Source organism: Nicotiana tabacum, chromosome 20, assembly GCF_000715075.1.
Source record: "Nicotiana tabacum cultivar K326 chromosome 20, ASM71507v2, whole genome shotgun sequence".
Lineage (NCBI taxonomy): Eukaryota > Viridiplantae > Streptophyta > Magnoliopsida > Solanales > Solanaceae > Nicotiana > Nicotiana tabacum.
The window spans coordinates 88319973-88345409 of record NC_134099.1 but is presented as its reverse complement, the minus strand read 5'-3'; the positions used below and the strand labels follow the sequence as shown (position 1 = coordinate 88345409).

General features: G+C 37.9%; 1 protein-coding gene across 2 annotated transcripts; it reads right to left on the bottom strand.

Annotated features, from left to right (window-relative positions):
- Nucleotides 1-5267: 5267 nt before the first annotated feature.
- Nucleotides 5268-11765, bottom strand: LOC107829954 (uncharacterized). 2 transcript variants are annotated; one of them, XM_016657428.2, is made up of 6 exons: nucleotides 11288-11765; nucleotides 9873-10141; nucleotides 9643-9735; nucleotides 9491-9562; nucleotides 9185-9301; nucleotides 5268-6579 (listed from the first exon to the last, which is right to left on the bottom strand). In XM_016657428.2, the coding sequence occupies exons 1-6, from the start codon at nucleotides 11601-11603 to the stop codon at nucleotides 5479-5481; spliced, it is 1968 nt and encodes a 655-aa protein (XP_016512914.1). In that variant the 5' UTR covers nucleotides 11604-11765; the 3' UTR covers nucleotides 5268-5478. The 2 variants fall into 2 exon arrangements, with proteins under 2 accessions (XP_016512914.1, XP_016512913.1); XM_016657427.2 differs by having other exon boundaries at nucleotides 11282-11724.
- Nucleotides 11766-25437: the final 13672 nt, after the last annotated feature.

Sequence of the window (25437 nt, the reverse complement as noted above, 5' to 3'; positions counted from 1 at the left end):
TTGCGCCTATGACCAGAGCCGTGTGTGAAGAGGCCACTCCTCAACCAAAGACTCTGGTTCCTGCTGTCCGCTCAACGGGCAAATCTTCCTGCGCTGGTAGTGGAAAGGCCTCGTCGAAGAGACGACGGGTGGTGTTGGAAGTGTCTCCTCAAGCCGAAACATCTTCGATGGGTAACCTTGACTTTGCGGTGCCCGAAATCGGCGGTGGTTCCAACCCGGCCGTAGAATCTACGCCTGTTGTGAGCGGTCAACAAGCTGATGTGGCAGAGAGACGGAGTCCTAAGGTTGTCGTTGTTGTCTTGGGCGGCCCTTAGACATCCCGGCCGAACCGCACTTCTTCTTCATCCGAAGAGAGGGGAAAAGGCATCATGGTTGATGATTACGAGTCTGAATCCGACATCGATCCTGATGACGTTAGGATGTTCGAGGAGGGCTTTACCCGAACTGTAGTAAGAGCGGGAGGTCCTTCCCGAATACTCGAAATTCCGTCGGATCTCAACCTTCTACGAGACACGGTGGATTTTGTGCTGCAGTTTGACCTTCTATGCTCTATCGCAGAAATCGAAGCTCTTCAGGATGTCAGCGACACCGAATTGTCACGTGGTGTGGTCGAGATGGGCCTAACGGTAAGTTCCTCTTCATTGTTTGTTTTTCTTTTTCTCTTTTTTTTTTGTGACCTTGGTCTTTATCAACTCTTTTCTTCTTTTTGTTTTTAGTCTTACATGCTGGAGATCGAGAGTGCTCGTAGGGCCGAGACTCGGGCCAAGATTTTTCTGAAGATGCTCGAAAAGTATCGGTGGTATCGCAACAAATGTCGTGAGATGCACGAGCGGCTCAGGGCGGGTACTGGCACCCAATCCATTGGGGAGGAGTTGGAGAAAAGGTATCAGGAGCTGATGCAGTCCATCCGCTAATGCAGTGAGTTTGAGGAACTGCTCCGTGCCAAGGACGAAGAGCTTGGTTGGGAAAGGGGGTTGTTGTGGAGTGCGAGCATCTTCAAGGGAAGGTGTTGTCGTTGCAAGCCGAACTTGAGCACAATGCCACCAGAGTCGAAGCTTTGAGACTTTGAGTGCAGAATGGATGGGGAATTTTGACCGAGCTGGAGAGGAATGTGGCCGAGATGGAAAATACCGAGAATGCTTGGACGTTGGCTTTGGCGAGAGCGGCGGTGTTAGAGGACACTATATGCGTCCTCCAATCTGAGTAAGAATCTAAGAGGATAACGGCCATGTTGAGGGAGGCGCGGCTCGAGGAGCGTATTGGTGAAATTGACTGAGAGGTTTCGAGCCTAGGAGACCGGGTCGTGGCGCTCGAGGACGAGAAGGCGCAATTGTTGGCTCAGGTTGAATCCGCCTCAGCCGCTATTCCTCGCCACTTATACGAGCTGTGGGTCCATGCCGAGGCCCAACGAGATATATACAAGAGTTTGTAGGAGGCGGGCAGTGTTTCTGAGGCTGCCTTTGAAGTAGTTCGAGAGAAGGCACACGAGGCTCATGTCAATTGCGGCTACGACCCTGCGACACCGGAGGTTGGCGAGGATGCTAATGAGGATGGGTTTCCTGAAGACAATGATGGGGAGAACGACGGTGATGACGCCGAGTGAAAAGTTGTTGCAGCTTTCATAGTTTTTTTTTGTTTGTTTTGTTGTTTCTTCTTTTTTTTTGGGCATGTTTCGGCCTTTTGTAAGGTGCGGTTGTTTCCCACGTGTATTTATATAAAACAGTTGCTTTGACTTTGTTTGTGTACTATTTGATTTTCTTTTCTGATCCCTCCCATTTGTTATATTTCTCTTTTTGGCGTAGACCTTTGAATTTCTTTGTGATGAGTCCCTGATCTTTTTAATTGGGAAATCGACCTAGCGACGATCGGGTAGGATCCCATCGTATGAGTCCGAATGAAGTCATTTTGGATTTGCCAATTCGGACGAGATCGACTTCTGGCTAGTCAGTTCAGGCGAAATCAGTCTTGATTCAAACGAGGTCGAATTGAGATTCTCCATCTTGGGCAAAGTCAACTTCTGACTTATATTTGAACGAGTTCGACCTTAGAATTGTCGTTTTGGGGAAAGTCAACTTCTGACTTATATTTGAACGAGTTCGAACTTTTCTTTTATTTGACGGCGCCCGGTGGCTGTAAAGGTATTATTTCGAGCAAGGTCGTAATTATAACCCGTTATAATTCGAGAGAAGTTTTGGCGATGGCCGTTGGCCGTAGGGGTGTTATTTCGAGCAAGGTCGAAATAGTAACCCGTTGTAATTCGAGCGAGGTCGAACTTCTCTTCTGGCTATGGTCGTTGGCCGTATGGGTGTTATTTCAAAAAAGGTTGAAATAGTAACCCGTTATAATTCGAGCGACGTCGAACTTCTCTTTTGGCGATGACCGTTGGTCATAGGGGTGTTATTTCGAGCAAGGTCGAAATAGTAACCCGTTGTAATTCGAGCGAGGTCGAAATTCTCTTTTGGCGATGGTCGTTGGCCGTAGGGGGTGTTATTTCGAGCAAGGTCGGAATAGTAATACGTTGTAATTTGAACGAGGTTGAAATTCTCTTTTGGCGATGGCCGTAGGGCTGTTATTTCGAGTAAGGTCAAAATAGTAACCCGCTGTATCATTATTATTATTTTGGAGAACACTACATGTCGTCGTACTGTTTATGCGTGTGTCGGGGTAAGCCCCAGTGTGCTCGGCTTTATTTTTACTGGAGAATACTGGACGTTTCCTGGGTGAGTCCCAGTTTACTTAATTTTGCTTTTCATTGGAGAATATTGTATGTTTCCCGGGTGAGTCCTAGTTTGCTTAATTTTGCTTTCATTGAAGATTGTTGTACGTTTCCCGTTTTGAACCAACAAGAGAGCGTGGTAAGTTAAACCAAACAAAATCGTCTGTTACCTTGGCCTGGCATGTCGCCAAAAGGAGGAACGGCATTGTGGAGTCGCTCACTTTGCCTAACACTTGAATGAATTTGGTGGCCGTGTTCGGCTTCATCATTAACCGCGTCTAGGCTTCTGGTGGGTTGGACTCATCTTGCTCGCTGAGGTGTCGAAACCGAGTCCCGGTCCGACCTCGTCCAATTTGCACAAACAACAAGGGAAACACGTCACACTTCGTTCATAAGTCATCCAGTGTGTGTGTGGATGTGAAAATAGGACAGGATGTGCCCGCTCTTTCAAAGGATCACATAGGAGGCTATCGTCCCTTCCCAAGTGGTAGGAATACGGGTCGGTATATAATGTAGATACGTCAAATGGGGATGCGGTCATGCTAGACAACCGTGATTCTATTTGAAACATGCATATGGTGTGCCAAAACCATCGCTACAGGTGAGACGTGAGGTTTGCATAGACATCGGTTATAACTTCTATTTTATGTAGAGACCTGACCTAGATTGGTACGATTATCTCGAAGGCTTCCCTACCATTCTTTCGAGTTGGTGTTTGTGCCGAGATGGTGAGGCCATGACAACCTGGTAGTGATATTTGGTTGGTTCTAGATCTAAAGGAAACTAAAAAATTTGGCTAAGAAATTCCCACAGACAACGCCAAATTGTTTGACCAAAAAAAGTGTTAAACCTTTTAGTTAAACTAATTAATAGAGAAATGGAGGGTAAATCTTAGCCAAACATAATTAACTCTAGATCCAAACACATTGGATACGAAAATCGGAACAAAACCAAGCTTGTATAATATTTCTTAAGATGGTTAACAGACATCAAATGTAAATGATAAGCTTACATCTTTGACATGTTTGTACTATACTCGTAAGAACAAAGAAGGAAAAGAGGGAAAGTTGTTGATAGCTAAGAGATCTATCTTTGTTGATTCCGTAATGGTGATTACAAGAAGTTGTAGCCAAAATCTGGGCTGTTGGTTTTGTTGTCAGGGGTCTCTTCTTGTTTTTCTCTTTCACACATTGCTCCTCTCTTTCCTTGAATGGCCCCCCTCCTCTCTTTCCTTCTCCTTTCATATATATATTATCAACCTTCCCCTTTATCCATCGGTCTCTAACCAACAGACCCTTTCGTGACTACACTCTTTCTTCTTGCTCGAGTAATACGACGTATGCGTTGTTAGGCCCTCTGACGGCTCGATCTCGACAGTGGCCGAGGTGGTCGCCGCTGTTACGCCTCGTGGGTACGACTACGGCTTGGTCGACCCCTTATCGTTCCTTTTAAGGACAACCATCTTGTGGTCAAATTTTGACCCATACAGAATTATGCTCCTAACTTTGGTTAAAACCTTGTTTTAATTAATTAAATTTTGACCATTAATTTTAACATGTACATGCGTCATCCATCCAAGTAAAAACTTGGGGAAATGGAGAAAATAGGAAATGTGGAGGAGTTGGATCCCTGGCTACTCATTTTCAAGGTTAAAAGCCACGTCTCAGTTAAGCACGGTAAGGTTTGAAATACCCTCAAACAAAATTATAAAGATTTTAAGCTGACATGTCGAATCTATTATCATATTAAGAAATGGGAAGCGAAAGAGCAAGGCTGGGGAAGTCATTACCTTAGGCCCTCAAATACTACAGGCCCCAAAAAGTATTATACTCTATTTATTATACATAACATATAATTTTTATAAGTATTATCAGAAAGACATTTCAAAGTTTAATATTTTTTTAGTTTGGTTGAAGTTGTATAGATGAGTGAGCCAATAACAATAATTTTTTTCCGCATTAGTTAGTATATTACCTAATTCTTCAATTCTAATTTTTTATCCTTACATATATTTATTTCTTTATGTTTTATGATGCTCGACTTTCTATTTTCAACTCAATCTCTTGTCATGTTTGATTGATCCATAGATTAAAAAATAAATTGTTGTGTCTCATTAACTGCATTAAATTTACCAAATAAGTTTTAGAGGCGCCATAATATAGTTTAGCTTTAGGCCACCAACACCATCGGGCCGCCTCTTAAAAGACAAAAGAAAGAAAAACTTCTCGTCCCATTAATGGTTTTGCTAGAAGCTTAAACCAACACTTCTAGACTTCGTTCGAAAATACTTACACATTTTTAGCAAACAAGGCCATTCTAATAATTTATATCTTTTAAGTATATCCACATTGGGAACTTATAAAATAGCATATCTTTCCTTGAATGAGAGAACCTATTGAAACATAAACACTCGATCCTCATCCTCAGTAACTTAGAAAATAGTGAACTATATGTATGTACCGCATCCAAGCTTTTGACGTGTGTGCTGGTACTCGTTAAAAGGAATTTAAGCATGTTAAAAGAGCCTCAAATAACATGCGCACACATAAACTGATAAACTCCAACCACTAAGAACTTTAATTGAAAAAAATCCAACCAATTGCAAATATAACAAGGAAAACAATATGCAGCTCAGATATTCGGGTCAAAAGCTAAGGTTTAAAACAGTGCCTTGATACACTACAAGACCTAAAGACACCTAAGCAACAAAAATATGAAATATCTTTTAACAGATCCACTCAACCTCACAAAGTTGACTCACATTAACTTTGAGGTGATGCTTTTGCAACCCCACCACTAGGCTGAACAGACTGGGACACAGGAGTTGTGCCATCAGAAGCATACGCTGGAGGCTGGGCGTAACCACCAGCATAGGCACTGTTGTAAGGTGGTGGCTGCTGCTGGCCATAACTAGGTGGAGCCCCATAAGGTGGGGCACCATAACCAGGCTGAGCTGTTGGAGCACCATAGCCAGAAGCAGGAGGTCGCTGAGTGCCAGAATCAGGCTGCGCATAACCTGATTGAGCAGCTGGCTGTGGATATCCAGGCTGTGCTGGGGGAGGCTGGGCATAACCTCCTTGTGCGCTAGGAGACTGCTGTGGCTGACCATAAGCTGGCTGACTAGGAGAAGGCTTTTGAGTCTGTGGGGCCCCATAGCTCGCAGCATAGCCTGCAGGTGGCGGTGTCCCATACCAACCTTGAGAAGTTGGTGGCATCCCATAGCCTGCCTGAGTAGAGCCCTGAGATGGGTAACTACCTTGTTGGCCCGTGGCTGATGACTGAACTGGTGGAGGTGCTTGACTCCCATCGCCTTGTGTACCATATGAAGAATTCTGGCCATCTGATGTTGGGTTTGAGGCATTCCCATAACCAGCTGCAGAGCTATAACCCTGTTGCTGCTCATAACCAGTGCCCTGATAACCAGATTGAGGTGCAGGTGCATGATATCCACCATAGCCATCTTGGGAATAAGCTTGTCCTTGGCTGTAACCCGAGGCTGATTGCTGGTTGTAACCATAGGCACTATTATCAGTTGAAGCAGCTGTGCCTCCAGGAGTTTGTTGCTGCTGTGGTGGGGCCTGCTGGTTGTAGTAATCATAACCAACTCCCTGAGATTGTTGATTTTGGGCAGCAGTCTGATCCCAGCCAGAGGCATATCCAGCAGAGGCAGGTTGAGGAGGGTAGCCAGGGTAAGGTTGTTGAGATGTGTTATATTGGGGGGATGGACCAGGGTATGCGCCAGGCTGAACATATCCATAGCCAGGTTGCTGCATTGGGGCACCAGGAGGGGCCCAGCTTGTAGGAGGTCGAGCCTGATAACCTTGTTGATATCCTCCACCCATTCCTGGATTCCTAGCACGATTCTGCACAAGAATTACTGTCTAAATTAACCAAAAATGATTGATCTTGGCATATAAAGATAATTCACATATTAACGTAAGTAGGTAACTCACAGCCAGGTAACATAAACATAGCAGATAAAACAGTAGCAAATACCAAATACCACAACATTTAACAATTGATATTATGTATGCATCAAGACAGATGTAGACTTACTGGTTGGGAGGTACAAACTCCTGGCAGATGCCCATCCTCACCCTATTTGAAGTGAAGGATACCAAAGCAGAGAGAAAAAAGTATACACATTCTATATGTAGGCAAAATAACTCTTAAGATGGCAAGATACCACTATTTTTGAAGAATATAGCATTAAAAGCCTGGGTGACTTGCCAATACTAAAAGATGAGTCTGTTCATTATGTCATCAGCAGAGTATTCAAATTATATATTATATTGACAAGGAGTATCCAAATTTATATACCAACTCCATTTTAATACTCCCTCCGTTTCAATTTAGATGACACACTTTCCTTATTAGTCCATTCCAAAAAGAGTGATGCATTTCTACAATTGGAAATAATTCAACTTTAAACTATTCATGTTACCCTTAATGAGAACCTTTTAAAGTTCTAAAATGATACACAAATTAGACAAGCCATGAACTACAATATCAAGAATAAAGAATAAATGTGTTTTTGCACAGCAGCAGCACCAAATCTTGCAGTTCCAAGACGAACCCTCACTCCTTGCATTGGCTTCACATATATACTGAAAGGTGAAAACAAGTGTACACCAAAAACATAAAAAGCCAGACAGAGTGACAATTGATGTCATTTCATAACACCGTCAGGAAACAAATTCCTACATGATTCATCATACATGAAGGGCAACAGTTCACTCATTTTTCAACAATGAGACATGTCTTACTAAGACAACAAAGCAGAATCTAATAGTACTGCTAGCAATCAAGGAACACATGATCTAATATACTAATAGTCCTTTCAGCACTCCTAATCTCAGAGAGTTTGATCTTCATAGCCAATAATTAGCCAAAGGTTTATGGAGATAACAAACAAAATCAGATACTAGCAGCTAATCAATAATTACACAATAGATGGATTTTTCTTCTTCAAAAGAAACCAAGCAAAGCACTAGAAATCCTAAGGCACAATAAAGTTGTCCTCTGGTTGAATACCAACATAAACAATAGATAATAACACCGAATACTGTTTCTTGCAACACTTCTATGTGGTAAATTCATAAAATATCTCAAGTTACACAACCAGAAGATATAATGATAATCTCAACATATCTTAGTCTACTCCCTTGCATCCTAGCAAAAGCAGCCTCTCATTTACTCCAGAATATGACTAAAGTTATCAATAATCAGGTTGGAGACCATACCAGAACAATGTTGAGGGAACACCAACACTAAATGGTTTCATGGTGGTGTCACCATTGTCCGATAACTACTAATCCTACAAATTTTTCAATAACAATATCAGTGATCAGATATAAAATTAACCAGCATAGTTATATGGTGTCCCCTGAATTAACTAAGAATTCAGACCGAGAGTTGTTGCACAGCTGAGATTAGAATAGACGCTCAATATTAGGGAAATTTTTACAGACTTCGTTACCTTCAAGGAAAAAGACTTCTCCAAAACCTGCGCCTCAAAAAAAAAAGCCAAACATCTAAAGTCCAGCGATATATAATTCAATAGACATTGAGGCATGACTATAGTTTTCGATATGCCATCTTAAACCTGATATTGCCTTCGGATAGAAACCCATTCTCTTGCTCAAGCAACATCCAACTAATTAGAATAAACCAATGGGAAAAAATGGAGACACAGATAGGTGCTGTCACACTACAGATATATTCTGTGGATAACAAACTATTCATCCATAATATAATGGAGTTATATTTCAGGGTGGAGTAACATACTCTCAAGGACCTATTTGAAACTAGAAAGCATATGTCCAGTTAGGAATAAGAGTACTTCCTTCCAAAAATGAAGCACAGCAAGAGCCAATCTCCTTCGTCCAGGGATCATTGGAAATGAACTACAATTCCCACTAACTGAAGTTGTAGTCCAAAAAGTAGACTGGCAAAATGATATCTGCAAACACTATGAATTTCCAGCGAGACAAGGACGGATAGGTAATAAACAGCAATATACATACATGAAACTTTTAGACATAAATAATGACCATCCCGATAAATTTGGATTTAGGATCACTCAATTGGTTATTCATGATTCTCTAGCAACAAATGCAATCTGTAATTTTGATGTGTCGGGAAATCCACCACTGCTGAGAAAATTAATATTATATTGCCTTTTCAAGATGTTGATAGAGGAATTTAAAAACTCGGGATCAAGAGAACTACAAAAGCAGCTCTTAGAAGACTAAAGAAATCAAGTGCAGTGTCTTCCACAATGCAAAATCCACATACACATTAACAAACTACAGATATACGTCACCAAATAATATACAAACATAAATACTTCTAACATTTAAAGGAGGTTATGTATCATCTCGACGCCAAAGTCATCTGCCTATCATATTCTCACGATAATAAGTGGAAAGAATAGAAACTGAAGAATATCAATCCAGTTACACATACCTCACTAATCACTTCATACACCAGCTGCTTTGCAGCCTCAATCTGTTCACTTGACCCATCAATTTGTACTGTCCTCTCTTGTGAGGTATCACCAGGAGGCAAGTGCAAAGGAATCACCTGTGACAAGGTAGGAAAGGTAAGAAAGCTAAAGTAAAATCTCGATAAATAAATGCTTTTTTTTAGAAAGCAAAGGTTTTTACTGGGTCGTTGTTTTAGAAAGTAAAGGACTGGAATTCTTCATACAACAAAAAACACTATTGCCACCAAAAACTGCAGCTCTATTTTGGGAAAGCTATTAAAAGTTACCTGAATACGAGCTCCCGTTCTTGCTTGCATATTTTTTATGGTTTCACCTCCTTTACCAATAACAAGACCAACCTAAAATAGATATAAATAGACATGAGACAAGTAGTAGAAAGCTGACCGCAAGATGAACGAACTACAACACTAAAACTCACCTTGTTGTTAGGGACTTTCATCGAAAATTGTTCTCCTCCAGATTGCTGTCCAGGTAACCTCCGGTTAACTAGACCAGAACCACCTGAATCGGCCTATTTCAAATACATAAATCATAAGTAACACACCGAGGACAGAAAATATAATAGTCAAAAGCATAAGCAAACTTGATATGATTCAACAAAAAGAATTACTAGACTTGACAATGTATAGTAAGACAGATTAGTACTACCTCAGAAAGAACCTCAGTAATTAACTGCTCAGCTTTAGCTATTTGGTCTGGAGTACCCATGAGTTCAACGGCTCTATTTGGAGAATTCGGATCAGCATCCATGTCTCTAGTAACCTGAATCTTGGCTCCAGACTGGAGTTGAAGATACTTGATAGTCTCCCCACCTTTGCCTATAATTACACCAACTCTGCCATTTGGTATTTCAATCTTCTTGCTTTGCCCCGGATAACCATATGAACTTGTCACCGAAGGAGTAACGATCGGCTTGTCTGCACTCGCAAGAAAAAACAAAACGTCTAACAACTCTACAAGATCTTATGATAGACCTGACACTCTATCAACATGATCAACATTAAGCATATAAAAATATACACTAAAACAAGTAGGTTAAAACACAAGCTGTACTACCTAGAAAACTAATCACATCAGTGGTAGCCAATAAAAACATTGTTTTGGTATGGACAAATATGTTTTCCATGAAAAATACCCCTCTGTACCAATTTATGTGATACTTTTCCCTTTTCGGTCTATCCCCAAAAGAATGACAAGTTTTTATATTTAAAAACAAACTAACTTTAAAATTCACCATTCAGATGGTTTATAGCCAACAACTCTACAAGATATTATAATAGACTATCAAAATGATCATCAATAAACATATTAAAACTATACCCTAAAACCAGTAGATTAAAGCAAAAGCCATACTACCTACAAAACTAATCACATCAGTGGTAACCAATAAAAACACTATTTTGGTATGAACAAATATGTTTTCCAGGAAAACAATGACATATTTTTATATTTAAAACAATCTAACCTTAAAATTCCCCGTTTACCCTTAATGGATGATTTATAGCCACACAGATTCCTAAGACTTGTTTTAGATCACAAGCTTCAAAAATCTTTGGAACTTTCTTAAAGTCAGCTTCACATAAAACTGGACCAGAGGGAGTATCTTGTTGTCCAGGTGTTTGGTTGGGTATAAAGTGGGAAATGATAATAGTACAATGAGCAAAACAGTAATTTCATGGATGGTCACTCAATTTTTATTTTATTATAATAAAGTCACTAAACTACCTTTCCCCCTATATATTTTCAATGAAAAATAATTTAAGTAAGAAAAAAATTTCCTCCCTATGTATTCTCTAGTGATAACAGAGTTGATGTTCAACAATCAATAATCATATTGAAGATATACACTTAAACAAGGAGGTTACATCTAAAACCCTACTAACCTTGCTAACTAATCGCATCAGTACTAAGAACGTATGATAACAGTACAATGAGCAGTAGAAAACTGAATTTTTCTATTTCAGTAAGAGAAATTATCTGTTACTTCAAAAATCATCTTACAAAACGCACAAACTAGGCAAACACAAAATCAATAACAGTAAAAAAGACAAGTATACCCTTACGTTCATATGAATCAAATCCACCGGCACCAGCACCAGAACCATTATTATCAACTCTAGGCTTTTTAGCTTCAGCACTATTTAAGAGCCGAGCAGCAATCTCCTGAGCCTTTTGCTTAGCCAACTGAAAATCATCCATAGGCGGCGGCACGCTATTGTAAGAAGAAGGAGGAGGAGCACCATCAGGAGGAGATACGGAAGAGATCGGGGCAGAAAATCCAGTGGGCCTCCTTGGGCCGGGCGGCGGTGTCGTTTGATCCTCGTACTTCCTCTTGTTGTTACCCGCTTCGGCTGCTGCGTACTGTGCTTCTTCCGCCATTGTTTTAGGGCTCAGATTCGGTTGAAGAAGGAAAGAGGCGGAGGAGAAAGGGTTTTCGAAACCCTAATGTGTGGAAGAAGCAGAAGAGTAGTGTGGGTCAAAGAGCGGGTGATTTTTATAGGGATTGACCCACCACTTTGTGAGAGCAGACTTAATTATTACAGAGCAGGAGTACTAGATATTTTATTTTATTTTCACTTTTTTTCCCTTTTCTCGTTTTTTTCCTCACTTATTTTGAAGAAATGGGATCGTTTGATTTGATGCATTCGATAAAATAACGTTTGCATTAGCTTTGAGTATTAATAATATCTTGTTTGATAGATATTTGATAGATATATGTATTAGTTATATAAGTATTAGTTATACATTCTATTTGGTATTATCATATGCATAACTAATGCATAGAAAACCATGGTATTAACAATGCAATGGGCTTTAATGCATGTATTAGCTTAGTTAAAGACAAAATTATCCTTCAAACTTATGCTTGATTAAAATATGCTAGTTATTATATTAATGCAAGTTTAAAATAATTTAAATAGTGAGAAATAAAATTATACCTCTAGTAAATAAATAAATACTTAGCATATTTCCTTTTTTATAAATAAATATTTAGTTCTATTTTACAATACAGGTCGACAAATCAAATAATTTTTTTAAACTTTTTCATATAAAAATATTTCTCAACATATGTTTCTTTTAAAAAGTTTGAGTGATGGACTAGTTTTGAGGGTATTTTTGTAAACAAGCAATTCTTTTAGAAATTGTGCAATGCTTTAATACATCAAACCAAACAATGGATAAGAAATATGTCAGCATAACTAATATCAGCATAACTAATGCAAGCATAACTAATACCAACATTACTAGTACATCATATTCAGCATTATTCTTATGCACCCTACCAGACGACCCCTATGTTCCATGGAACTGTGTAATTAAAATTTATACAAACAAATTATTAATTAATAATTACAGGTAAATTTCTTGAGAAGATATCAATAATCAAATAAAAGTACTAATTAACGTATGGTAAAACTTATAATTAATTAATAGTGTAAAAAACTTTGTATACTATCTCTCTCTCTCTATATATATATATTAAAGCAAGAAATTTACCATATATAATTGACATTATGGTTAAGCTAAGTGACAAGCTAATAAATGTCAATAGTATATGGTAATTTTATTCTATATATATATATATATATATATATATATATATATATATATATATATATTAAAGCAAGAAATTTACCATATATAATTGACATTATGGTTAAGCTAAGTGGCAAGCTAATAAATGTCAATAGTATATGGTAATTTTATTCTATATTTGACTATTTTAGTTAAATACAAATATTATATATATATATATACAAAATTTGAATTAAAAGATAATTTTGAATTTATAGATAAAGTTCTAAAATTCGAATTTAAATTAAAGCAAGAAAGTTACCATATATAATTGACATTATGGTTAAGAGCCAGTTTAAAACTTGGTTTTTTGATGCTTATAGCAAAGATGATTTAAACAATATTTCTCAAGAGTTTTACGAAACTTGTGCTTTGCATAATCAAATTATGTATTTTGTTCCTTGGTTTATAATAATTTATTTGCCTCTTTATATAAAGGTGTTAGAAAGGGTTTAATTAAACCCAATAATAGGTATGCTGACAAACCCAGAATGCAAACTTACTATTATTCTATATATATATACGAATATCTATATTAAAGCAAGAAAGTTACCATATATAATTAACATTATGGTTAAGCCAAGTGGCAAGCTAATAAATATCAATAGTATATGGTAATTTTATTCTATATTTGACTATTTCAGTTAAATACAAATATAATTTCTCTCTCTCTCTCTCTCTCTCTCTCTCTCTCTCTCTCTCTCATATATATATATATATATATATATATATATATATATATATATATATATATATATATATATATATATATATTAAAGCAAGAAAGTTACCATATATAATTGACATTATGGTTGAGCCAAGTGGCAAGCTAATAAATGTCAAATAGTATATAGTAATTTTATTCTATATTTGTGTCACGACCCTAAACCCGGACTCGATCGTGATGGCACTTCTCGTGAAGACAAGGCCAGCCAACTAGTCCCAATTCAATTTTTAAACAGTTAAATATTAATAATAAATCTAAGCATGAGTAAATAAGCCAAAGACTAAACAAAAGATAGTATAATGTGCGGAATACAGCCCAAACATAGCCCCGATACCGGGGTGTCACAAGTCACGAGCATCTACTAGGGTCTAAATACAGTTGAAAAGTCTGAAATGTACAAAATACAGACTAATGAAATGAAGAGGGAGAAAAGCAGTGTTGTGAACTGATTGAGACCTACCCTGCACTACTATTGAGTAACGTGAGAGGGTCGAAGCAGCTTTTATCCGATTTAGGGTCGGGATCGATTTCCACAGAGAGCTAGATGTTGGAGTCGGGTATCTATCTAATTTAGAGTTGGGTATGTGTTCCAAATTACACTTCTAAATATTTTTGGATTTTTGTTTTACTTCTACTTTTATCAAACTACAATGGTAAATTAAACTAGAATAAGCTAAGAGTAAAATGTTGCGGGTTGTTCAAATGGTTTAAAAGGCACTAGGGTAGTGACTTTCGCCTAGATGGTCAATTGACGGATACTTGAGTCTAAGGCATGATTGACATATTTGGGGAGTATGATATAACTGTTGCACGATTTTACCCACTCTACACCTCTCGGTAGTTCAAGTGATTTTGCCCGAATTGACTTTCTCAAGACCAATTGGGTATGCAAATTTTCATAAGCAATCAAGGTTCAAGTCGGGTATTACTCTCGAGGTTTAACCCTTTAATTAGGGCTATCAATCTTTTGAGTACGCCCCAATTCCTTGTTTTACCAATTTCAGAGACTCAAGCTCTATTTCTCAAGAAGAGCTCAAGTCAACTAAACACAAACTAGTGTTTGCAACCACTAATTCAGCAATTAAACATGAAATTAGCCCAAATATCAAACATCTATATTCAATCTAGCCCTAAAATACAAGACCCATCAATTACCCACACTAGGGTTGAGCCACAACCCTAGCTTATGGGTTTAGCTACTCATAATTAAAGAAGAAAAGCAATAAACAGATGAAGAACAACTCATATTAATTAATTACTAAGATAAACAAGAAGATTCAATGTTGAAATGTAGATAAAATTGCCCAAAATAGCTAAAATATCCGAACCCACGAGCGCAACTCTTAGCTAAAACTATCGGATAACCTAAAAATGGGAAAAAAAGCTATTTATACTAAGCTAAAAAATCTGGACAAAAATACCCTTGTGGGGCTAGTGCGGACCGCACAAAATCACGTGCGGCTGCACTAAGGCTCTTGACATAAAAATCCATCTCTCTGAACTCAGGCAATGCGGACCGCACAAAATGGAGCGCGACCGCGGAGGCTTCTAGTGCGGACCGCATTGGCTTGAAACTCGGAACTGACAACTCTCTGATCCTTCTTACTGCGGAGCGCACTAAATCGAGTGCGGTCGCATTGATCCCAGTGCGGAGCGCACAAAACCTAGTGTGGCTGCATTGCCCTTTTTGCCTGAATATCATACTCTCTGAACCTCACTTGTGCGGACCGCACAGAATGGTGTGCGGCCGCACTGGCCTTGCTTTGTCTTGTCTTGATACTTGTGCAAGTTTCACTCCTTTTGAGCTGATCTTTGACATCTTGTCACCTTGTGGATCAAACCTGCAATCAAGCACAACTTGTGAGCTTTTAGGACTATTTTGTACACATTTATAATCAAAACTTAAGCTAGAAGGATTATATAATGTAGCAAAATCCCTAGTTATCAACTCCCCCAAACTTAAGTTTTTGCTTGTCCTCAAGCAAACAAAATAAGACTCACCCCTCAAGTGAAAATCCCAAAAATTTAGTTGTCCTAAAGTAACCTCATCTAGCATCAATTGGGACTAACAATTGCCCTCAATACAAATGACTCATTAACAACGTTTACTCTTTGAAACACCATGGATTAAGTGCGACACAAGAGCATCAAGAGTTGACTCAACACATCAAATAACTCTTTCTATTACTTTGGTTATTGTGGAACCCAAACTCGTACATCCTCAACTCTCCCTAAGCAAACTTCACCTTTAGAATAGTGGCACTCAGAACGAGGTTAATGGAAAATCACTCATTTCTCTCAAGGAAAAGTCACGAGTCTGGCTCTAAGTATCATATGCTTGCCCCTTATGTGAGTCACCACTAATGTAAGTTTCATTCAACTCAAGATCATATAGGGCTTTTATGGAGACATAGCGAAGACTTTTGGTTTAGGGTAGGTAATATTTGGTCTAAGTAGGTTCCATCTTCCCTTAAGCACTTCTTTTGTTTCATTTTGGTTCAAATTCATTTGACTTTTGAGTCTTTTCAGTTCTTTCTAAGGGGTTAGAGAGACATACTGTCACTCTTTCTTATACATTTCAAATCTTTTCTCCTTTCTCAACTTTTCACACCTTTCATTCTTTGCTTTTCTTGAATCCCTTTTTATTCAATTCTACTTTGAGCATTCTTTTTTTTTTTCATTGCCTTTTCTTTTCTTCATTTTGTACCTTTTTACCACTTTGTTGTCGTCCTCGTCTCTCCCCCCAAACTTATACTTTTGCCATGTGCTAAAGGAAAGATCAGGTGCCAGGAGAGGGTATCTTTTAAAACGGACAAAGGTTTGTATCATGGTTCTTTGAAGGAAAAAGGTCTAAGGCTCAAAAGGTTTGACTAGGGATCTTATCATTGGTAGGTTATGGAAGTGTTCAAGCTATCATTTGGACCAAGGAGAGTCTATAATCATGTCTCAAGTCAAAATTCACTTAGGATTTCGCCTCAACAAACATTTAGGGCAAGTTCTAGACCAATGGCTCGGGACTTGGACTTGCAATGCAATTTCTCACCACACATGCTATGGGATTGCTAAAGACACAGAGTCGGGGGCCCACAATGACCTTAGATAAGATTTGAGAACACAATGGTCCTAAAAAACCACTTGATGATTATCGGTCAACACAAGAGTCTCAAAGTCACGACTTTCACCATCCTAAACAAAATATATTTTTGACCATAAGATCAAAGATAAATGTGCTAGACCCAAGTGAAGCTTTGCTTGAGGCACCCTTAACCGCTAACTACTAAAAACAAAAAGAAAAACAGACTCAAACCCTTAAGAAGGTTGTCACGCCATCCATCATTGGGAAGAGCCACCCGGTTCACACAAACTCCACCTTTGGAAAGAACCGTGGCATTAAGAAAACCAAAGGCTTATTGCAAACTTTCAAAACAAGAAGCTACGAACATAAATAAGAAGCTATGAACGAAAAATTGCGGAAAGTAAAATGAATATATACAAGAGGGGATTTGTCGAATATACAATAGATGTGATGAATATGTACAATGTAACACAACTTTTTATACAGACCCAAAGTAAAATAAAAGTACGCAAAATGTAACGAAATGTTAAAATTATATACAAACCAAAGATGAAAAATAAAGAAAGCCTAAAAACTGTCAAATATATACAATAATCCAAATCCATAAAAGTAGGTCATACCCCCTCAAATGAAAGCTGGCATTGTCCCTAATGTCAACTAAACTAAATAAGCACCAAAAAGAAAAGGGAAAAGGATATAGAGACTCCCTATGGCCCGTCTTCCTGCATGGGCTCCTGAGTGGTCCCTAGGTCCTCACTATGCTCGGGAACCTCAAATTGGTTCCCTATGGACTGCTTCTCTGCTGCTGGGACCTGGGCCTGGACCTGGACAGGCTCCTGAGGTGCATCCTGTGGCTGACTGGATGAGGCTTCCGGTGGGTCTGCCAACTGGATGACTGCATCGTCCGCTCTGGGAATCATCCTCTTCCTCTTGGAAGGCCTCTAAGACTGTTGTAAGCACATGATTTTTGTCCTATGAAAGAATTACTCCCAAAAAATTCAAAATAAAATAATTTTTCTTTGGTGTGCAATTTTTTGAATTTTTGTGGTATTTTTGTATAATTATTTGTATTTTTGTCTGTGCATGTTTATTCGTTTAAATTAATAAAAATATAAAATAAGTCGCATTTTCATTTAGTATTTATTTAATTTTGTTTTACAAAAAATGAGAAAATCATAAAAAATAATGTATGTTGCATTTTAGCATTTAACGTCTAAATTGTGCGATTTTATCGTTAATTGCTATTTAAATATGCGATAATAGTTATTGGGAATTATTTAGTATTTTTGATAAGTTAATTTAGTTTATAACTTAATTTAGAATTTTAGTTTTATTAATTAGAAAGTAGAAGAAAATAGAGCAAAAAATATAAAGAGAATCAGAATTGGGCTCTTCTTCAAATTCAAGCCACAGGCCCAAAAAATACCCAACCTTCCCTACGACCCGGTCCATTTCAAACCGGGTCAACCCAGTCCATAACCCCAAAGACCCACCCCCATCTTCCCATTTTTCATTTTCCACTCCAAAAAACCCTAACACCTAAAACTACCTGCCCCCTCCCTCTTCTTCTTCTCCAAAATCCCAAACACCCCAAGCAACTATGGCAGCCCTTCCCCCTCACACCCCTGCTCCCCATGTCGTCCATGCACGACCAAACAACCCAGCCACCCCCATCTTCATCTTCTTCGTCTTCACCAGTCCAAACGACTTCCAGCTTCGTCGACCAAACGACCCCTCGCTGCGAACCGACACTATGAACGACCTCGAACCCCAGTCTGCCATGGTCATTGCCTCTTCTTCTTCGACGAGCTCCAACAGCCATCGCGCGAGCTGCCCATCATCATGTCATCATCTTCGTCGAACCAACAGCCTTCGTCGTCGCCATCTTCTTCGAGCTCGAGCTCGAGCTCTCATGGTTGCGGCTTCTTCTTCTTTTTCATCGCACAACTCAGTCCATCGAGCTCCATAGCCATCCCTTCCCTCATCTTCCTCATCGTCCCAAACAACCCCCAGCTGAACCCACCACCATCGTCGTCTTCTTCAGCTCGTGCTGCTGCTGCGTCTTCTTCAGCTTCGTGCTGCTGCTGCTTCTTCTCCTCCGTTGTTGCTGCTATCCGCTACTTCTTTCTTCAAGTTCTTCGTTTGTCCGTTCGTGATCGTCTTCGGTGTCAAATGGTTTTGGTGCGATATTTGTTTCCGGGCAGATTTGTTTTCGTTCGAGTTCATCATCGTTCCGATCCGGTTAGTTGGTTTAAGTTTCGTTCCCGTCCGTAATTTGTTTGATACTTTTCGGATTTGAAATCAAATATGTTTGATATTAATTTCATGTTCATCGTTTTTTTTTCCAGTTTGTTTTCATTCATTTTGCTTGTTTATTTTTTGGTAGAAATTGATTAGCTTAATTTTAATGTTGCTAGATTTAAGTTGAAGATTCAATTAATTATTTTTCAGTTTGTTTTATTAATTTAAAAGGATTTAAATTTAATATAGAAGAGTGTTAGTTTAAATCGCTTGAATCCGTTGTTTGTTGTTTAATATAGATTTAATTCGTGTTCATTTTGTTTGAAGTTCGTTTTTAATTCAGTGATTTAATGTGAAGTTATGTTTTAGTTTTTAATTTTTTTGATTCAATGTATCTTTGTTATAATTTTGTTGGATTTAATTTAAAAAGATCAATTGATTATTTGAAGTTTAGTGATTTAAATATGTTTATTTGTTTTGTTTAAGCTTAATTCGAGTTTAATTCGAATTTGAATAAACTTGCTTGTTATTGTTGTTGAATCTTTTCATTTATGTCCATACTTTGTTTGATTGTTCTTGAATCCGAAATTAGTATAAGTTTGATCTTCTTGTTTGTTGATTATCATTTTTGATTATTTCTTCAGTTTGTTTCATGATCTTGTTTAGTTTTAATATAGAAATTGTTGGTTGTAATGTTGTTAGATTTAATTTTAAGTTCAAATAATTATTGAATTTAGAAATCTGAATATACTTGTTTGTTGTTGTTGTTGTTGAATCTAAAAGTAGGTTTGTTTGTTGTTAAAAAATATTGTTCAATCAAAATAATTTTAGTTGTTTCTTTGTTGTTCATCATTTAGTTTGAATTTGTTGTTGAAAATTGTTTAGAAATTGGTCATATTTGTTGTATTTTGGTTGAAATTGGTTATGGTTGATGGGGGTAAAATGGTAATTTCAGTAAGGTTAGAGGGGTATTTTTGGAATTAAAATTCTGAACAATTATTTATTTTGAGTGCTTTGTCAATTAAGATTAAAATAATATTAAAATAATCAATAATGGGAGACAAGATATAATGGTGGGGAATAATGAAATTGTTTAATATAAGCATGAGGGACAAGATATAATGGAGTATTTGTTTAATGTAGTGGGGGACAAAACATTAAGTAGTGAGATTAAAAGGGGGTTGAGTGGGAAGATAGTGGGTTTTATGTTTAAAAAATGTTGAAAGATGGGGATAAATAGAAAAACTTGATCAGACAGAAAAAAGAGACAGAGAAAAGAAGGAAGAGAGAGAAAAAAAAGGGAGTTGAATTTTAAGAGAGGGAAAAATTCCGAAAATACTAAGACTCCAAAAATAAAAAGAAAAACATTCTGGAAATTCAAGAGAAGAATAGTATACACCTGATATACAATTTAAATATTCTGATATACGGATTTAGAAATTAAGGGTTGAACATTAATTAGTCTTTCAAATATGAAAAGATTCCCTTGGCTTCTGTCCGTTGATTGTTGTTGGTGTTTCTGGATTTTTATCTTGAGTTTTAAAATCCTTCACTGGTTTCTCATTGCTGGTTGCTGGGTGTTGCTGTTATTGTATGCTACTGAATTTCTGCTGATCTCCCTTTTCTTTTGCTTACAATATCAGGTACACAACTGACACGCTGATTATTGTAAACTGAAACATGAAGCATGAATACAAAAATGAAGAGTTGAAGTTCTAAATTTATTTTAATTATATTCTGAATTTTATTTGTATATATAAATTATTTAGCTTACTTTAATCAGAATCATGTAGATGTTAATATATATAGTGGAACATCTGACGATAGCTTAATAGACGAACTATCTATATATTGCCTAAAAATAAATAAATGGTGTAGTAACTCTGTCTAGTTAATTCGTTATTGTTGGATGATTACCATGTCTCAAAAAGCACGTTAGTTCATCAAACGAATAGACCATTTAGGAACTTGTAGGAATGTTGTTTAGTTAAATACTATTGGTTAATTTCAGCATGTAAATGATTTAGAATTAAAATTAGATTGCTAAGTTTTTTTTTAATTTGACAAACTGCGAACATGCCTAGTATAATGTAACTAGGTAGTAACATGTGAATAAGATGGCCCAGGTACAGTTTATGCCATACACGTTGAGCCTGGGCCCGCATTGACAACAGATTGCCCCGTTTGCATCATTTTTAGAATTTATGAATCATATTCGAAACCCAAATATAACAACTCAAGCATGTAAATAAATTAAGACTTTTTTCTCTTTAATTTTGTAGAGACAATTTTAATAGAAAAAATGTAGGCACTTTAGGATTATCCTTTTAAAATAAATGAGATGAGCCTCGCCCAATAAAGCATGTCATCATCTTCGCCTTTCATAGAAAATTCCCCAGTAGAGTCTGTTTGGTCAGAACAAGTGAGAAATTTTCTATGAAAGGAGAAAGATAAACAAAAAGGGAACCGAATAAAAGACAAAGGAAAATGATGACTCTTTAACAAGAGAAACTATAAATAAAAACCTATCAAACGCAGATACCGACTCTAATGGTCATGACATGCGCATGTGGCCTATCCTCTACCGTCAATCGTCTTTCAAGATCTTCATTTGGCGATTCCCCATATGATTCTCAATCTTATTCGACTTTTAGTGCCCGAAGGGTTTTCACTATCAAGCCTATCTCATTTTTTTCCAACTTTCATCGCCTTATAGTGTCCGTGAATATTTTCACCGATAAGACTCTCTCATTTGTATCGCTTTCCAGCTGAGGATTTGGAGTGTTGCCGGTATGATTCTCTCTGTTGGGGATTAGAGTCCCTTCTGCTGTGGAACAGAGTGTTATGTTCACCGGTAAGACTCTCATTTGTCTGACTTGACGTCTTTTGCAGACTGATCAGAAGGTCTTTCTTTGGACCGTAATGTAGGTTTTTGGATAGGCTAGAAAGAAAGGGTATTAAAGGCTCAAAAACAAATCAATTTGAGGTTCAAAATTACAACCTTCTGAACCATATTTGTTTACAACAAGCGCAACCCTTGCCCTAGTTTCTTGCTTGGGGATTATTTATTTTTATTTATTTTTAATTTTTTAACACCATGATCGAGCCGTGAGGCACCTACGTATCCTCTTTGAGGAATCAAGTCGAACGTAGTTCCCAATTCCTCTGTTTTCTTCTGACTTTCTTTTTTTTGTTATCATTTTTCTTTTCTTCTTTTTTTTTCATTTTTCTTTTGTCGTTTTGTTGATTTTTTTTCTTTTTCTTTTTGTGTTTTTTTTCTTTTTCTTTTCTTATCTTTTTATGTTTGTGTTTCTACTCTTTGCTACTGATTCCGAAAGAGGGGTATGAAAGAAAACAAATAAGGCTCAAAGGGTTAACGAAGGAGAAAGTGTTTAGATAGCAGAATAAAATGCCTTCGTCATTCCAATCTTCAAAACACGCCAAGCACAAACAACACCATTAAATATTCACCACATCTTCTGATTGTGCCGGACTTGATAACCATATGCATACATTTGCCTTTTTCTTTTGTCATTTTTAAAGCACCGTTGGGCAATACTCTCACTTGATTTTACGTTTTTTCTTTATGTTTTATTTGCCCCAGTTCCACATGACTCGAGCTCCGAATAATCTCAAACCGTCTTTATTCCTTTTAAATGTTCCGATCACCTCCAAATGGTTTTATGATTATCTTTTAAGATCAGGTCCAAACTGTGTGCGCATGTCATGTCACCAGAATCGGCGCTGAACAAAAATGATAAAAGGACCAAACAAAAAGATTACTGGAAATAATAAAAGACCGGATTTTGCATTAGATTACCGGTGAAATGGTTTGGATAACAAAACAAACGAAACAAACCAGAATAAAATCCTAAAACAGTCTGGACAAAACTTAAACAAACCGCTATGACAGAATGGAAAGATAAGAAAGTTTGACGCAAGACAACATCCGAATTACAACCTTAATAATCCGGAGAACAGAAATGACAACAAAATAAACCATCAAAAGCTTCTCTCTTGCTAACCAAGGAACGAAGCGCCCTCCCAATTATCAAACCTGGCATCTTAGCCACTGAGCTTTGCATCAATACTGCCAAGACCATTACTAGCTTCAACATCATCAACCTCCGTCAACAAGTTCTCGATAGGGTTCGAGTGCTCCATGTCACTGTTATTGATTACAATCCGCCCTTTTTGGATCATATTTTCTACTTCCCTTTTCAGATTACGACAGCTCTCAATGTTGTGCCCTCTGACATTGGAGTGGTATGCGCATCGTGCTGCCGGATCAAAGTTTCTTGCACGTGGATCTGGAGTATATGCGGGGAGCGGCTCAATCAAGCCAGCATGCCTTAGCCTTTCAAACATACTTGCATAAGATACTCTGATAGAGGTGAGAGCCTTTCCTCGTTTCAGCAACCTCTCGTTCCTAAATGCTTGATTGGGCCGAAACCTGATCCAGGGGGCTTTCGGTAGGCTTGTAAGGGTGGATAGGCCTTCTGTAGAGCTGGGTATTTGGAAAGTGAAGCATGTCTTTGGGAATCTCGTGGAGAGAAGTAGTGTCGAGGAGGGGAGTAGCGTTGACGAGTGATGGAGCTACTCGGGTACCTGGGAAAGCTGACATAAGTGGGTTGGGATGGAGAGTATGGGGGATCTTCCGTTATGGTATTGGGTGCTTGGGTAATGACAGAGTTCAAGAAGCTTGGAGGTGGAGGGGGTGGTGCTTTCCCAGTCATCCATGCCTGATACATGTTTGCCACATGCTGTCTCAGCATTTTCACTTCTTCTACCAACCCGTTGTTCCGTTCGACCAGTTGTTGTCGGTCATCAGTACCGACCCACTTGGTTCTGAGGTTCTGAGTCATTGTCCTTTGACTTTGCTTTGCAGGGAGGGGTTACCACAACCAATCACTTTTCTATATATGAACAACAGCAAAGTGAAGCCATCACGTTAGTGTTAGGGCATTTGACAGATAATCATATATCAGAGATACAATGCACCTAAGCAGTTAGACCGTTCTATTACGCATTCATGTGCGTCGTTCCGGCTTCTTGTAATTGTGCCCCTTTGAAAATCTCTCACACTTTCCTTTATTTTTTTTCTTTTTTTTTTCAATGGTGGTCGAATCTTATGGAGATTGTCTACGTATCATGACCCCGCATAAATCAGACCTTGCGTAGTTCGGACAAAATGAAAGGTAACAACAATGAGACATTTTTTTTCTTTTTCAATTTTCATAATAAAACAAACTGGGTTTCAAAGGTTGAAAGATGACCAACAAACTCAAAAATCAAACAACCCACATATTTTAATCAAAAGATTTACAAACTCCAAAAATAAAAGGCCAGCTCCCTTTCTCCGTTTGACAAATGCAACCAAACGGTTATTTTTGCAAATGTGACCCCTTCCCAATTTCATATGAATTTTGAGGCCGGGGAGGATTATTTTATGACACTTTACAAACTTGCCCATTCTTTTACGAAAATAGCCTTTCGACAACTGAAAGATACTCTGAGGCTATTTCGGCAAGAATGGTTTAAGACGCGGCCGAAGCTGACTTGGCTTATTTTTTGACTAAAAATCCAGACGGTGTTCACCTGACCGCTGACTCTTTTTTTTTTCAAATTACAATGAAAACGTGGTGTTGCAAACACGGCCCTTCAGCGCCTCGGGACGAATTTTTAAGGCTGTGTGGGTCAACTGGACCAAAATCCTAAAAAAAATGACCCAAGGTGGCTGTTTATACAAAGTCAGCTTTCAGGCATCCCTTTCGGGAACATTCGGCTATTTTTGACAAAACAACATCACCTGACTTATTTATGACAAAATTAAAATTTTGACATGTTTTTTTTATTATTTATTATTTGTTTTTGGCTATTTTAGCAAAATGGAAGGTTGGACCCGATGAGGGTTGCCTACGTATCTCACATCCGGTGAGAATCAAACCCGCGTAGTTCGGGAAATTAAACAAACTATTTTAAAACACGACTCCTTTTTTTTAAATTTTTAGCATTTCAAGCAAAATAAATGAATAAAATAAAAAAAACTATTTTAAAAAAAAAACAAAATATTTTCGCTTCCGTTGGCAAATAAACTATTTTGAAACAAAAATCAAGACTCTTTTTCTTTTCCCATAACCAAACAAACAATTTTTTTTTAATAAAACAACTATTTAAAAATAAAATATTTTTCTCAAAATTTCGGCAGAGTTTCGACAGTATTTGGGTATTGGTTTTTTTCCAAAACAATCAATTAACTCTTCAACTGCTATTTTTTTTGTTTTTTTTGTTTTGTTTTGTTTAAATTTCTAACATTCCCGAGATTCAGAAGCCGGTCAACATGCAAGCCCGAGCAAATAAATGCACAGAAAACAAATAGGATGCATCAGGATGGTCTTTTCATTTCAGGTTGCTAGCCCTAGATGAACCCAACCCCTATGTTGAGTCCCCTAAGTCAACATGCACATGATGCAGATAAGCGTTCCTACTAGGGATCCAGCATGAAGTTGGGTTATTCTAGGTTCAAAACCTGGGTGTTTGTTCTAGACCTGGCTTACCCGAGCGGACAGCTCGAGCCGAGGGGGGGCAGCATA